Source organism: Diadema antillarum, unplaced genomic scaffold (assembly GCF_040938485.1).
Source record: "Diadema antillarum isolate AM-2024a unplaced genomic scaffold, OU_Dant_1.0 seq00000839_RagTag, whole genome shotgun sequence".
NCBI lineage: Eukaryota > Metazoa > Echinodermata > Echinoidea > Diadematoida > Diadematidae > Diadema > Diadema antillarum.
Genome location: NW_027271715.1, coordinates 168,695 through 186,041, shown reverse-complemented (window position 1 = coordinate 186,041; position 17,347 = coordinate 168,695). Strand labels below are relative to the sequence as shown.

The 17,347-nt window shown below is 38.0% G+C and overlaps 1 protein-coding gene and 1 long non-coding RNA gene across 2 annotated transcripts in view; both read left to right on the top strand.

Annotated features, from left to right (window-relative positions):
* LOC139740158 (uncharacterized) overlaps positions 1-17,347 on the top strand; it is a 39,745-nt gene that overhangs the window by 1,542 nt on the left and 20,856 nt on the right. The window contains exon 2 of the mRNA XM_071650745.1: positions 3,909-4,178. Coding sequence (XP_071506846.1) covers positions 3,909-4,178 — 270 coding nt within the window. The remainder of the gene's footprint in view (positions 1-3,908; positions 4,179-17,347) is intronic.
* Positions 6,622-17,100, top strand: LOC139740187 (uncharacterized). The gene is made up of 4 exons (XR_011711549.1): positions 6,622-6,878; positions 9,498-9,559; positions 15,806-15,906; positions 16,983-17,100. It is a non-coding gene; the product is annotated as an uncharacterized lncRNA (long non-coding RNA).

The window sequence follows — 17,347 nt, the reverse complement described above, 5'->3', positions numbered from 1 at the left end:
CATTCATTCATTCATTCATTCATTCATTCATCCATTCATTCATTCATTCATTCTTTCATTCATCCATCCATTCATTCATTCATTCATTCAGCCATTCATCCATTCATTTATCCATTTATCTTTTTATCCATCCAGCCATCCATCTATCCATCCACTTATCAATTCATTTATCAATCCATTCATTCATTAATTTATCCATTCATTCAGCTATACATTCATCCATCCATCCATTAATCAATCAATCCATCCATCCATCCATCCATTCCTCCGTATTAAAAATGTTATACATGTATAAACAGTGTGCATGGACAAGATGCACTCCATGATGTGTGAATGCACTGATCATAGTTTGTCCCAAGGTCAGATGACACTAATCTGGCTCAAAAACATTTTCTGCTGTAACTTCAGCAAAAAGACAAAACAAAAACAAGTTCAGTAGCCCTACCTGTAATATAACTGACCTTCGGGGCAAATTCAGAATTTGTCGGTGCTTATATTGTTATAGTGCATTCAGCTTCATGCACTATATACATGTATATGGCATGGTAGGAATGGCTGAAGATACGTGTAGAAAGACAAATATATACTGTGTGTAGAAGAGGTCGAGTTCGAATGTCGCTGTTAATCTATTACACGTATTGTATTTCCTGGCAATTACGTCAGCTTGGGATGTTTAGTCGGGATGCAATTTTAAATTAGTGGACATATTAGAGATAGGACCAAAACATGCAGGAGGTTAAGGTCAAAGTCATTTAAAAAAAAAAAAAATCTAATTTCAAGCAATAACAGTACCAACGGTAATATTTGGTAAAGGTACACTCAGTTGCTTGAAAAGACAGGTACGTGAAAGTCAAAAGGTAAATGTCAAAGTAACAAGGTCTTAATCTAACTAGCAGTGCAATTTACTGACGATTCAGTCCAACAAGTGGGGTGGTGTAATGGATTGGATAGAAATACAGTGTAACTCATTTGAATGTTACTGAAGAGCCACGTATAGGCTCTATATCTGGCAGAATAATACAATTCAATTCAATTAAACTCATTTAATCGTGCAATGAAAATATGAAATTCAATGCGGGATTTTTTTTTTAAATTTAAGAATGATGGTGATTCGATAAAAAGGGAAGAACATGAAAAATCATAAGATCATAAATAAATACACACAAATTTGATTTTAAAACAAAATCACATAACACAAGACCGACTCAATTGACGTATACTAGAAACTTCAGAAATCTTATTCATGTGGAATACATACCACCTTTCCAGTACCGTTTCTAGTCCCCATCCACCTCCTAAGCAGACCTGCCCAGAAGCAGCGATTTAATCGCCATCCCCACCCCGCACCTGCGTAAATAATACGTAATGATGAACATGATTACGCAAGAAAGCGGATGTATGCAGTCCACTTCACGTTGCAGTGGAATTGCTCAAATTAACCCAAAAGCGTAAGTTGGTATGCGTAGAAAGAAAGGTAAGAAAAAGAATTGATTCAACATGAGTCGACGCAAAATGAGAAGATGTATCCACATTAATTGCTAACCAGCAGGACTTATTGTCTAAAAACACACAAGTGGTCTTGCAGACTTCTTAAAAACAATCGTGTTGTTTTTCTCTTCTTCATCCTTTGATGTTGACATGCCTACAAACTTCGTCTTCATGTATCTTTATCTGTATTGCTAAGATTCCGCAATTATTTACGTTGCTGTACACCCGAGACACAAGTCCAACAGTCAACAGTCTCGATGACATAATACAATGATGTGATGTCAATGATACCACTTGTTCTTGGCAAAGCGTTGATATGTTTCCAAACATACTGCAATCTTCAGGAGAGAGAGAGAGAGAGAGAGAGAGAGAGAGAGAGAGAGAGAGAGAGATGGGGGAGAGGGAGAGATTGTGTGGGGGGGGGGGAGGGAGCGAGAAAAGGGAGAGGGGAGGGAAGATAAAGGGGAGGGGGCATTCTGAACGGACATAATTATGAATCGATCAGCACGGGCAGGATTCATGAACGATACAGGCCTACAATACAGTTCAATCTTTCTTGTAAAATCCAAGTCTTATTCTCTTCATGTTTTATGTGTTTGTTTGTTTTTGTTTGTTGTTGTTTGTTTGTTTGTTTGTTTTACCAATACCACTAGATGTACAATCCTCTGTGTATTTTTCCTGGCGTGTAGGTCTACTATACGTTGTATATACACACGTTTGCCTAATAGCATTTATTATGTACATCGTGTCGCAGCTCCGGGAGTTGGCTTCCATTCCATGCAATGCTTGAGATTCACTTGAAAGCCCGTTTTGATAGATTAATTCAATCTCTGGATATTGTCAATCATTTAGTGTGGCCATAGACCCTGTCATGAATGAGATTATATCAAATAACACCCCACATACACAGACATCACGATGCAGTTTTACAGTATGAGCGAGACGGATCAGGGGACATAATCTATAGGTATACGACTGGCGATCTGTAGCTCCATAGTGAGTCAAAGCAACAGAATAAGGAAACAGCTTATACCCATTCTTGTACGTCGTCCCCAACAGGCAGGTACATCACAACGAGCCGACCCTCCTCACTTTTACCAACCAGGAGCCTGTCTCGTAAAGATGCAATCAAAGTCTGAATATCAAACGTAAAAAAAATAAGAAATAAAAATAAAATAAAAAAAATCAGGTATCAGCCAATCAAAATGAAATATTTTGAGACTTGTGTTTGATTTTCTGACTTGAGCTTGATCTCAACTTTGTTATTAAAAATGTTGTTTTATCATGACATAAACACCTTCATTTTGTTCCCTTTTTTACCATTAATAAGGCAATGTAAAGGATTTTCAGATACCAGCGCTATTTCGGCTGCCAGTTTGGTGGCCAGTTCGTCGGCCATCTCGAGTATCTTAAAATATTCAAGGATGAAAAAGCTGCACCATCCGGATTCGGATTCAGCTCCCTCGAAAGAAATTGTTTTCAATTTCTATCGTTTATGAGGAAATATATATGGGAATTACATCTTTTCTTGCGCCCATTTTGGAAGCCATTTTTAATATCTCAAAGTCTTCAAAGATGCAAGGGCTCCATCATCAAGATTCGCATTCAGCATTTTCAAAATTAACTGAATCCACTAAAAACATGTGGCAGATGGTAAAACAAGGTTCAGCCTCCGGCACCCAGACCATATACAAATTATCCTACATCCATAATTATTTGCTTGCCTATATCTTGTTCCTCATTGAACAGCGCCCTCTTGCAACGTCCAGGATAGGTTTCAAAATTCTCTGTGAACAAAGTTCCATCGATCTGGAATTATTTCACAGATTGCACAGAAAATTGGCTGTTAGTTATTACAGTGTGTTATAGCGGAGAAATTCTTAAAAATGGCGCTTGGGTCAAAATTACTCGTCAGAATACTAATCCACTGGGTTTTATCGCGTTTCTCCATTAATCAGACTTCTATATTCGATGACACGGATACACGGGTATATAATATATCATCTCACCTTCCAGTACTGTAGTATAATCCCTTTATTATTTGGACGGGAAGTTGACACTTTCACAGTATCGGCTACTCAGCGAGGATCAATATTCGTGGAAGTGTAACTGATTCAATACTTATCTCCAGTTCATCAGGGGAAATTTACCATCCCGTGCCATGGTCTCTACAACCTACAATGTTAGGCACATATGGTTTTCTTAGAAATAGCCCTACCTGTAGTTGTTTGGTAACAAAATATTCTGTCAGGTTCAAGTTGTAAAGCGCATATGGGTTGATGTTGACAAACCCTCTCTGTTACCAACTGAGGATGAAGATAGCTAGGTTGTGTCAACGACCTCTATGAGAGCACTGGTCAGCAGAGAGCTGGCCGAGAGGTCGGCCTCACCGCGTTATTTGCATAAATGCGTCGGTACAGACAGGAGGTCTGGCACTAAACGCTACCCACTTCACAGCTTGCAAGTCATTATCACCGACTACCACCAACCAGGGGGTGGAGCTCAGTCAAAAAGAGACGTCAACGGCGAAGGGCGTCATGGCTGTCGTAGGGAGATCAGCGATGTCGAAAGAGCTGATGTCGTCGTACTCACATACGAAAAGAGTTGGACCGTATCTACTTGGGAGAACCATTGGAGAAGGAAGCTTTGCCAAGGTGAAAGAAGCTATGCATGTCCTCGTAGGGGAAAAGGTGAGTTTGATTACACAGCAATCTTTTGTGTCATCAATAAAAATGGGATTGATCATCAACTCCGATCAGTCGGACGATTCGAACAACACAACGTTTTGATGAGGTAGTTAGTTGATAGAATATAGGCCCTATCATCTTGTACTTCAAAAAAGTAATCACGCATCACGAATTCATGCATTTTACCCCCTTACAAGGACAAAGCTTGTTCTCAGATACAAAATCAAAACATTAATTTCCCGGCTGTTGCGAGAAAATGTTAAAAAGGTTAAACTGTAGTTATCTCAACATCTTGGGGGTAATCAAGCTGTTCTTTTGAAGAAATGAAATGTCAAATTTATTTTGTAAGTGTCGTTTGTTGAACGGACTAATAACACTATCCACAATGCGGTAAAGTTTCTGTGATCACCCAATTCGCGTTCATTGATTAGCAATTCAGTTTTCATATTGGGGCCTAAAACTTAATGAAACGTTTCCAACGAACAATCCATTTGTTGAAACTGCCTTTCACAATTAACATAAAGAACTGTCTCCCGTGTGTTTTTACTCTATACTGCAACTATTGTCTGTTGAAAAACAACAGCAACAACAACAACAATTTATTAGCTGGTTGTTGTAGTATATCAAGTTGAATGTTCGGGTCAAAGAAAAAAGAACGGTACTAATTTATTATTATTATTGTTATTTTACATGACGTACCATACTGTGTAATTTTTTTCGGCGTTGTATTTTATGTACAAACCAGTTTTAACTGCGTTCATCTGTTTGCGTGTATGATCAATAGGCATTTCCTGTTATTGAGAAAAAAATCAAACTCTGCTTTTTGTGATGCAGATAATGCTGAAGTACTAGTCCGGCTGTTTATTTACATTCCTTTTTATAAATTTCTTTTGGAGTGGTCGATTAGAAAAATAGTGATGCACAGGAGCGGTCTTCTGCACCGCATAATTCTTTCTTGACGACAAGGTTTTCTTTAGCTACTATCATTAGAGTTGGACTTTGTTTGTATTCATGATATTCTGTATTTCATCGTGTCGAATGTGCTTATAGTAATGTTTTCACGTCTAATAGATGAATAGTAATTGTTCGTAGGTCCACAACCAGAGATATGCCTGACATCACAAGTTTAAATAGTATCTTAGCGCTTATCGCACGATGATATCATTATATTCCCGTGGTAAAATACGAATGTGGTGCGGGGGCATGCAGCGTGGATTCTTTACGTTTCACTTTGCCGTATAAACTGCTAGAGCCATATTTCTAACCGTTTGTATATGACGTAATCAAAATATCCAGATAATTCAGGGACAATCAGGGCACCGTTCCATGAAAGTTGTCAGCCCTGACAAGTTGTCAATTACTGACAATCACCATGGTAACAGTCAGACACCAGATCTTCTCAGCCAATCAAAACCAAGGATTTTACTGCAGTGGTCAGAGACTGACAACTTGTCAGGACTGACAACTTTCATGCAATGGAGTCAAGGTCAACCCGTAGAGAGGCGTGGAAGTGAAAGTGAGAGGGCGAGCGAGGTAAAGAGAGAAGAAAAAAAAGTAGATGTCGAACATTGACAATGAACCTCGAGATGACGTTTAGATGTTTGTTTAGTCTCAGGAGAGTAACAGCATTTCTTTAAATTTGCAAATTTAGTAAGAAAAGAATGCATTTCCGTCTTCGTTTATCATTTTGTAAGGCCAGGGAGGTGGTAAGGCCTAAAAAAGTTAGGGCTGCGGCTGCGGGCCCGGAGGGTGGGGGTTGTCAATTGGGTCGATGTCATCCATTCCACCTCTTTGAATAGAAGAGTCTCAGGACGGAACCCTCGGAAAGTCATGGGTTTTGTTGTTGTTGTTGTTTGTTTGTTTGTTTGTTTGTGTATGTGTTTTTGATTTGTTCTTTTTTTTGCTTTGTTTGTTTGTTTTTGTTTTTGCTTCTTCTTTTTTTTTTTTTTTTTTGGGGGGGGGGGGGTCCTTTAAAGTGCCAGTTTACCTTTGGTAGCAGTGATTTCATCAGTGTTTGAATTACGACATTTGATGTGTATGTATGGTTTCATTGTATCAAAAAACACACTATCATGCCAAAATTGCGCCGTAAAACGCTCAAAATTTGAAATAATCACGATCTTTCTGGTCGGTCTGGCTGACGCGTAACTGTACACGGTTCTCGTTCTGAGGCGTGTATATCTTCATCGGCCGTTGCTCTGTTGCGCAGTCGGCTACGCTCGGCGAGATTCGAGAGAGATCAGCCGCCGTGGGTTCGTCAGCCACGGTTCTCCACGATCCACCGCCACGATCTGTGTGAAGGGAGTGCGAGTTTCGCGCTGTAGCTGGATACACTGAATGCAACTGCTTTGCTTTCACTGCGGGTACGGTGCAGCTAACTGCTGACTGCTCGTCCTGTGTGTACGTACAATGTACACATATGTACTGCATACTGTGTAATCTAACGTGTATAGAAATGATACAATCGGCGCGGGCACTATACTGGTGGTTTTATCGATGTTTTCATAGTACTGGGACTTGGGTCTCTACTTCAGAGCAAGAAAAGATATCGAAAGAAAGACAGCCGAGGTAGATAGGTCGAGGAACACTGCGATCTCCATTTATATTTCCCAAATGACGGTGCAACAGTTACGGGCAAGAAAATGGCATACAGTAACTACGCCACGGTGTCCTCAGCTCACAGCCTTCTGATTTCGACTCGAGGTGCTAGGTGAGTAGAGTGGTTGATGGATCATGTAGGCCCTAAGAACAGTTTCACCGACTGTGTTTTTAGTGTTGGAAGAGGTAGATCTTCACACTCTGATAGACTGTGCTCCGTTATATACACAATAGGTACTAGTTAGAGATTCTAGCCCTTATTTTTTTTTTCAGTCAGAGAGTAGTTTGGGCAGATACTGTACTGTCTAGAGTGTCAGCTGTCGAGGCAACATCAAATGACATCGCCATCGCATCGGTGAATAGTTTCACTTCTTCACTTTCTTGAAACATAACAAATTTATTCCAGATTGCATAACCTGATAATCCCGTGGATACATCTCACGAATCTCCTTAGGCTCAAAATTTAATCCTTTGAATGGTCCTCTACTAACTATGTACTTCTATACAACTAACGACGCGTTTGTACACTAATGTAGTGGCTATGGGTTCTAGTGCAAACAGTTTTCAACTTACTGGCAGCGTCATCATGGTCATAACATGTGCATGGGCGTCATCGTAGGTAATTCATTATTCATGTCAAAAAGCAAAAGGTAGCAAGCATTTTTATTATTAGGTCTAGACTAAACAGGGTCTAGATGGTCTACATATCATTGCACACTGCAAGACATCCGAAGCCACCGGGTACCGATAATGGTGCAATGACAATGTGTACAGACTCTACTCCCACCCCGAGACTCTAATATACAGTAATTAATAACCTTTTAGGCTGCGTTCACATAGAAGTATACTATTCGGGTATTCGGCTCGTTTTTCGAGGGCACGCGAATAGCTTGAATCGAACGATAGGATTTCCTCATACCGGTTCACATAAGACTAGAGGGCACTATTCGAAAGTACGAATAGCTGCGAAAAGTATTGAATAGCAAAGTGGGAATCGAGCTTGTTCGATTTTCTTGCAGCGTATACCGTCTCTCGTTTATGAAATAATTACACTTTTGGTCTGGATTTGCCCTTTAGCAAAAATAAGCATGTAGACTAACATTCTGATGCAGTTTAGAAATTGTTAATAAGATTTGCTGGGATGTAGGAGGAAGAAATCCTCACTGCATGGGATGGTGAGTTGACGGTGCGGGTGGCGGTGTATTCGGTGCCCGAATAGCGAATAGCGAATACCGAATACTGAATACCGAATACCGAATACTTCTATGTGAACGCAGCCTAAGAAGCATGACTACGTACTAGTAGAATGAGTAACCCCATTACATTAGATTCCTAGATGATCACATATAAGATTTTTACTACTACTAGCGGGTAGCATTTCTAACTGTGTGAGATCTAGTCTAAATTAGACCAACACACGGTTGAGCAACATTAACTGAGAATCAAGTTGGCCGTGATATTGTCAAGTACCGGTAATCTTTGTTGTCATGCACCAACTAGACATCTAATAATACACAATAGTGCTTCATATCATGTTTCTAACAAATGTTAGAATTTAGGGAGTAGCCCTCAAGATCCAATCCATTTTTTGTGCTAATTAATTTCCCTAGATACCCACAAAGTACAACCACAGGCAGGCAGTCATTATTGTTCACGGTGTGCAGTAAAATTTCCTAACAACTACTGAGTCTTGAAAATCCAGTAATCTACTGCATCTACAATTGTAGCTTATACATCTAAATGACAGTCAGTACCGTACGGTACCTAATATCTTGGCCTATGCCCCTAGGTGGTTTATACGCTACAGTTTACGTCTGTAACGTTAGGACAGGTGTAGATATTGCATCAAAATCTAGTATGACCGTAAATTTTGGTTAATGAAGCAACACAAATTGCTCTCAGGCCAGGGTGAGAGATACATATTTTATTTATTTCATTTTATTTTATTGTTATTCTTTTATTAATTTATTTTTTTTGAGGGGGGAGGTGTTTACATTTATATTCTAGATTTAACGACAGACTGTGAACTGGGCCTATGATGTAGGCCTACTGTACCTGCTGTGCTGCACTGTTGTGTTTCTACTTGGTGTGGTTGGGATCCTCCTGAATACATGTACTCCCACTTGAGTTTGAACTGGAGCAGCCACAGGGTGGACATTTAAGCAAATATTTTATTGAGTAAAATCTATTTAGATTTAGCTGGATCAGTTAATCTGATTACAGAGGTTTGAGTTTCATCCCATGCTTTGATTGTGCATGGAAAGAATGTATTCCCGTGGACTTCTAGTCTGGAGGATCCTGATGGTACTTTGAACTGGTGAGAATGTCCGCATCTGCTTCTAATGAGTTTGGGTTTGGTGTGTAACAGATATTATATAGCATCTTGTGAATGCAAGTCAGACAATGTGCTTCTCGTCCTGCTTTTACTGAATTCTATATCCCCTTAAGAAAGGTCAAAAGTTGAGTGATGCTAGATTCTCTTCTCCATGTGTTGGTAACAATTTCAGTTTGTTCTGTGTGATTGATATTACCTACTGTGAAGCTTTGTCGGTGATGTAGATGAGGTAATTATGCCTTATTGCCTCATCTCATGGATCCCTTAAAGTTACAGCCATTGATTTATCAACTATTGACACATTCAAACATGTTCTAAATGTAAATCATCTTTGTTGTTTTTGATATGTTTTGATTTCTCTCTCTTCATTACCTCATTTACATTATCAGCTCAGATAATCTCGAATCAACACAGGCAGCTGAAAAGGAAGCTCAAGAACAAGCAAAATGAGGTTTGGGATGTCCTGTTTGAATTTAGTGTTTTACTTTTTTTTTCTTTCTTTCTTTGCTGGCACATCAGAACATTTGTGTTAAGAGTATCATTCATGTCCTTCTGCACATAATACATATGTGTGTGTCAACATTCAAATAAAAATTGACTTAGGTGTTGAATTGTTTGTGGCAACTTAGAATGATCAAATACTAGTAAGCTACTGATTGTTGATAGGTTATAGAAATTGCCACACCATCTATGAGACATCCTATATTTCAAGTACCAGTATAAATGTAAAGCTTGAGGAAAAATTTAAAGAGGAAATCCAGTCCATAATTTTATATTAAGTTAGTCTGATAAGAAAGAGTAAAATATTATGAGTTCAGTGGTAGACATGCAATTTTGATCAAAATTGGATGAAGAAGTTGTGCTGTTCTTTTTTTTTTGTTGTTGATGGGGGGGGGGGGGGGGGGGGCAACAGTTCTCGAACAGTCAATATGAATAGCAAATGGCAAAGTGAGCATGTTATACCCTCACAACTAGATATTATAGTTGGTACATAAATGTACATAATACCCGGTATTCTAAAATGATTCAACCAGGAATAACATCATGTTTCAGACTTCAATGGTAGAAACAATGAATTTTCATTTTTTTTTTTTTTACATATCAAGAGAAAATTGTGAGGGTATAACATGGTACGCTCACTCATTTGCATATTCATATTCACTGTACAAGAAATGTTTTGCAGAAATGAGCAAAACTGTAAAATGTCATAACTTCCTTATTTTTCATCCAATTTCAATTTTGATCAGGCTTACATATTTGGACTGGTAGGTCTTATAGTTAGGACACAGTTTGCAATGCCCAAACTAAAAGTCCTGACATCACCAGGATTTGGTCACATTCTCTAGTTTCCATTCATATATTCATGTAGATATAAATGCAAGCTTTGGCTACAATATCAAGTGGTAGGTCCCTAATATTGGTAGGCCCTGGTTTATCAGGGCTTGACCTTTCAATGGTGACTCTGGTGCCATTGACCACCTAAGATCGTAGCTGGCCACCTGATATTGCCAACCTTGTGGCCTGGCTGGCCGCCTAATATCATTGCTAGGGGCTTCACAGATTTTGTCAGCCAATTTTGCGTCATACATACACTTTCATTTTATTTATTGCATTACTTTCATTTTATTTACTGCAAAGTATTGTAAATTCATTCCAGTCTTTCTTCCAACACGACATAATAATCCAAGGCATTGCGACAGGGTTGTAGCATGTACTGTATGTATTGGTATATCTTTCTTTTCCTTTTTGAAGTGGCATAAGTGCTGAGAGGTGAACCTGTGTACTATACAAGTACCGGTAGCTACTATAAACTTTACGTATGTATGTTTTATTATTATTGTTATTATTGTTATTATTATTACAGTTATTGTTATTGTTACTATTATTATTATTATTATTATCTTAATATTATTATTATTCATAATCCAAAGGCATTCCAAGGGTGTTGTATGCATGTAGGCCTACTTGGTATGCAATCTTTTCATTTTTGAAGTGCCATGAGCACTAAAAGGTGAACATGTTTATTACTATTATTATTATTATTATTATTATTATTATTATTATTATTATTGTTATGGTGTGCTTGTGAGGTGGTTTGCTGCGATGTTATGAGTAGATTATGATAGATTAGGAGTGCTAGAGTGTTTTGGTAAAAGACAGAGTTTTGATATAGTACACACGTACATCTTGTGATTACTGATGCTGGCGTAAAGAGAGTTGGCTAAGCCGGAGTTCATGTTCCACGTCCCTACAATCATCACATGAACATGAAAGAAAGAAGAAAGAGACCCTCATAATGGCAGTAGAAAGACTATACATGTGCTACAGGTGCTACTATAATATCCACTGTATATGTATAGGCCTGATGACAAGAAAGATACAGCACTTGATTTTTTCTTCTTTTTATTTTAATATTTTATCTTATTTCACTTTTTTTTTTACCCTGTGACAAATTCCCAGAAAAAGCGCCAGACGAGAACGCCACATCGTTCGAGTTCTCAATGTGCACGGGAACGGCTGGGCGTGAAATTTTTCTGAACTTAGAAGCTAGTCTCAAGTAGAGACTGGCATGGTTAGCATTACGTGCAATCATTTTGTGTGTTTTGTTACTTCTGGCCTGCGCCTGAAACAAAAACAGTGAGGAGAGAATTTGTACATCTGAGACATTTATTTAGCCCCGCAAAAGATAAATTTATCCTTCATTCACAATTTCTTGGGAAACAAATGAAATCACATATCGAAAGAAAACAAAGCGGTTGTATGTCGCGGCAAATATCGCCTAGCAACGCTGCTGTCAATACATAACAATACACATGCTGTGTTCGATCACATTCTTTTCTTTACACGCCATGTGTACACACATGCACAATCGACGAATGTTCGTTGAGGGAGCACGAGGTTCTATCAGAGCCTGTCTACAGTACATAACCTCTTTGGGAGTTTGTAGCACACTGGCTAGCACCGGCACCGCGTGAGCCCTAAAACTTCAGACGCTATCTGGCAAAACTACGTGCTCCTGCACTTTACTCGAAGGAGCTTTTTTTTTCTTTTTCTTTTTTTCTTCTTGTAGTGTACTGTTCCAACACCTTTTTATCTTTATTATGAGTATTTTAAACATTTTGTACTACAAGCTCATGTGCATTTGGCACTAAGACTTTAAAGAGGTTATTCGATTTTTGCTTGTCATGTGGGACCTTCTAAAAGCCGTGCTTGAGCATTTTTTTTTTCACATCCCTTGCAATATACAACGTAAAAAAAGGCATAATGTCGAATTTTATAGGGGTCTATTGGCTATACATTGGGTAATGTGTGCATGTTTCATGGGGCTTGTATGTTTGAACACTCCCTATGTAGAATATATTTGTGAAAATAAAGCTGACATTTAAATGGCACATGGTGATTTTTTTTTAATTTTGTATTTACTTATTTACTTATTTATTTATTCATTCATTCATTCATTCATTCATTCATTCATTCATTTATTTTAGCTCACCTGAGCCGAAGGCACAAGTAAGCGATTGCGATCGTTCTTCGTCTGGCATGTGGTTACCGTTGTGTCAGATTATTTTATGGCTGTATTGTTTTATAATTATTGGGAAAGTTTATAGGAATGTTTACGAATAAAGGATATAGAAATGCGTAAAAAATATCAAAGCGCTGAACTCAATATAAACTGTAGATTATCATAGTTCGAATTGTCACTTACTAGTAATCACATCTGCGAAAGGTGTGATTTCACGGAGCACGCGAACAACGATTTGCGAAGGACGAGAATTGCAAAATCCAGTATTCGTATTTTAGTCTGCCAAAGATCGCCAAACGAACGCTAGTGTTCGGAAGCATCGTCAATTGTTCGCGAATGTCGCTTTTACTTCGGCGAGAATTTCAAAGAAAAAAAAAATCGGATTTTTTTTTTTTGCGAAACTTTTCCGCAAACTTGGTCGTAATTTGCTCGTGATTTGTTCTCGAAAGTGTCTTTAGAGCCTTGTCATATGCGCAAGACATTCGCAAGACACGCGCGATGTTCGCAATATGTTCGTGAAACCCCAAACATACCCCGAAACCTTGGAGAATGTCTTGCGTATGTTTCGCCAAATCTGTTTTTTTTTTCTTTCATTTCCGTTTTTCCGGTCACTTCACGACGTAACCGCAAACTCACAAACAACTCACATTCTCACAAACGTTTAGCGCATGTTTGGGGGATGTATGACCTACGTTTTCTACAAATCAAAATGGCAGCATACATCTAAACGTGAAACATTTATTAACAACTTTATAGTAAAAAAAAAAGAAATTAAAGACTAGCAAAGAGAAAGATATGTTTGATGTACAAAAAATCCCAGAATAGTACACTTAAAATGAATCTTAAGTATGTCATAAATACATTTGAAACTCGAGATTATGTGTTGGAGGAACTGATGCAACAAAACAAAAAAAAAAAAAAAAAAATCAAATGGTTTACAGTGGAGATAGGTCCTAAGAAAATACTCTAGGCACGCACACAAGAGGGAAATGATTTAAAAAAAAGAAAGGATGAATACAGGAAAGAAAAAAAAACAACTTCAAATTAAGACAGCTGAGACTTCTCCTTGGGTACATTTTCTCCCATGATTGTTAAAAAAATTGCGTTGCTCGCATTTCCGTCACGTGTTCTTCATGGGTGCTGTTCGTTATTCCGAAGGTTCGTTATTCCGAAGGTTCGTTAATCCGAAACACACAAATTCCCTATATGCCTAGAGGTTCGTTAATCCGAAAATGGAAAAGGGTTCGTTAATCCGAACATTTGTGCCGTTATTCCGAGGGTTCGTTAATCCGAAAATGAAATAGGGTTCGCTATTCCGAAGGATCGTTAATCTGAAAATGAAATAATGTTCGTTATTCCGAAGGTTCGTTAATCCGAAGTGATATGGTCCGTAACGAACCTTCGGAACAATGAGCTTTGTTTCATTTTCGGATTAACGCACCTTCGGAATAACGAACCTTATTTCATTTTCGGATTAATGAACCTTCGGAATAGCAAACCTCATCACATTTTCGGATTAACGAACCGTCGGAATAACGATCCTTCGGAATAACGAACCTTCGGACTAAAGAACCAGAATAACGAACAGTCGGAATAACGAGCTGTAACCGTTCTTCGTCTACATTATGCTCACATATTGTACTTTAGCAATGATACACACGACATTCGCACATACGTCGTGAGAATTTCGCACAAATTGCGCAAGAATAGTTTTTAGTTTCATTGTCGGCACACATTCGGAGAAAAACTTTTCCGAATATTAGATTTTTCCATTCGCGTCCTTCGCAAATCGTTCGCGTGCTCCGTGAAATCACACCCTATAAGCAAGAGACTTTACGAAGACGGAAACATAATCTTCCCAGAAAACAGGCAGGCACGTGTAGGCTATATGAAAAGATTGCTGATTTTCATGGAATATTTTTGCTCAGGTATAGACATAACTTGTTCTTGAAGTTATGAGGGGGAAATAGTAAGTTTTTTTATTGCCCCGTTGCTTACGATACTTCTTGATCGTGAAATTGTAGCGAAGTCCTGGTTTGCGAAAAACTCAAATCAATACAGTACTATGTAGTATGAAGTATTGTACATACAGAATGCTATTACGGGGTAGCACACTTACCTAGGTCATTTAGTTCCGAGGTTTGTTTTTGCAGTTCGATTAGGCATACAGGTATATTTTCGAACCGTAATGCATTGCTGTTTCAAGTTATTATTGTTCGTTAACACTTGTGACATGCGTGGTGTATTTCACAATCATGACACTCTAAAAAGCTTATACGAGTGACGTTTCCCCCCCTCAGTTGAGATGGACGACGGGAAAATTCTTTAGTTGTAGCTTCTTTAGTCGCGTGCAGGTGCTAGATTTTTTGTTTTTGTTAATTTCTGTGTTTGTTTGCTTGTTGTAGTTCTCTTATACTTATATTCATTTATTTATTTATTGTTATTATACTATACATTACTATCATAATTATTATTTACTATTATCTTTTTCTTTTGTTGTTTTTTTGTTTGTTTTTTTGTTTGTTTTTGCTTGATAGGTGCGATTTATGATTAGCGGCGCGAATGAACTTGCACTCACTTGTATGAATTCCAAGTCAGTAGACCATGTTTATTGGAGCTAAACGGCAGATCTTGATTGACTAAAATGTGATTTTATCGATGAACAAGAAATGATAAGAATACACTATGTAAATAGAGTACAGTGTATATTGTTAAAGGGGAATTAAAGTCTAACCTTACAATTATTAATATTTTTTAGTGTGATGAGAAGCGGAAATATTACAGAGGAAAAGCATACTGAAAGTTTAACAAAATGAAATAAGAATCTGACAATGAAGACTATTATATTGTGCTCATATAGTAATCTACATCAGTTTTCTAATTTTACAGTATTATTCAGTCTCATTTCGCCTCTTCAAAATCCATTTGGCCACCTGAAATTCTTTCTCAGATGTCCCAGCAGGCCACTTGGAAAAAAAAAAAGGGGGCAAGCCCTGGCGTTATCTAATGAATGGGTACTAATAAGTTTTTGAGGTGTTTGTGAAAGAGAGTCAAATCAATATTGCTAACGGTTCTGAAAGTTGACTAAAACTGTTCGAACTGATTTGACATTTGCCATACCAAATGCAGGAATCCATAATTATTTATTTCTCTTATTTTTCTATCGGTATATAGCATAAGCTTGCAGGCCGTAGAAATTAGAGACTCCATCCTCAAGAGAATATTTCTGACCGGGACAGTACAGACTCGTGGCATCTAACAGACTGTCATGACAGGTAAATCAAATTTAATTACTTCTGTAATAGCTGACAGTCTTTTTTTTTTTTTTTTTTGTTGCTGTTGTTGTTGTAGGAGTTGTGTGTTTATCAGCCGGTGTTCTGACTGCTGTCGGTCTGTGCAAACACTCAAGATGTTGTTAACCATTTTAAAATCCTTACTTCAGGTACACATCACTCCAGGTGTAAATGCCCAAATTATCTGTAGGCAAAGTTAACAGTGGATAATATTCTGCAAGTGGCTGTTCAGCTGAGAAGCCATGATGCAAGGTTGCTTTTTCATAATAAAGCCAGACAATGTCTTCGAAATACAGTGCACTCCCGTTACGACGAACACGGTTATAACGAAATTTCGTAATTTAATGAAGCAAAACTTGTCCCAGAATTATTGCCGTTAAAGTCTATGGTGCAAAATTCGCTTATAACGAACACGGTTATAGCGAAATTTTCGTTTTAACGAAGTATTTTCCGAGCACCAATGACAAAGAAGAAAAAAAAATATGCTGTGTTATAACGAAATGCGGATCGAGCGGAACAGACATTTTTATGGCGTCTCTGAATGGGCGAACGCTTCAATCACTGTAAGTTCGCTCCGTGTGTCACGCACAGATTCCAATGGGAACTTGCGTGATTATAATACATGTACAATAATCTAAAATCAAAGAGGTGCGTTTTATTGTTTCGAAGGTTCTTTCTTACAAAACACACAACTTTATCCTCTCTTTATAATATTTAAACGAAATTAAAAAGGTGCCTCCCCATTTCACATAGCTTTCCAGTGTATGATGAGTATTCAACAAATAGAATATACGCGGTTTCTTTTTTTTTTTCGTTATAATTATTATGTATTTGTTCTGTTATAACGAAGTTTCGTTATAACGAAAGAAAACTGCCGGTCCCGAGCATTTTGTTATAACGGGAGTGCACTGTACAATTCAAATTTCACAAAACGTCATAATCAACAGCATCCAGTATGTATTAAAGTGTCCTAAAGAATACTCACTTTCAAGGAATTTATGTTATTTACTAATGAGAATTAGCATACAGTGTATTTGTCTTTCACATCATTCTATTAGAGCACACACCCAATCAACGGAGCGCATTGACATCGTAGAAGAAGTGTTTGGAGATGATGGTGATAAAGATGAAGAAAGTGAAGCAGATAAAGAAGGTGAAGCAGAAGAAGACGAGGGGAAAGACGAAAAAGCTGAAGCAACACGTTCGTGCCTTCACGAAAAGATTGATTCCGCTGACGAAGCCCAGCGGTGTTGGCTTTATTTAGTGTTTGGACACTATCATCAAGGAGCTGGCAGTTGCAGAAGTAAATGGAGCAAAGCGAGCACAAATATTGAATTTCTTTTTTTTTATGAGGAAGGCTGCATAAGTATGTTTTTTTTTTTTAACTTCTATCGTGTTTCTTACAAGATAAGATGATAAATAA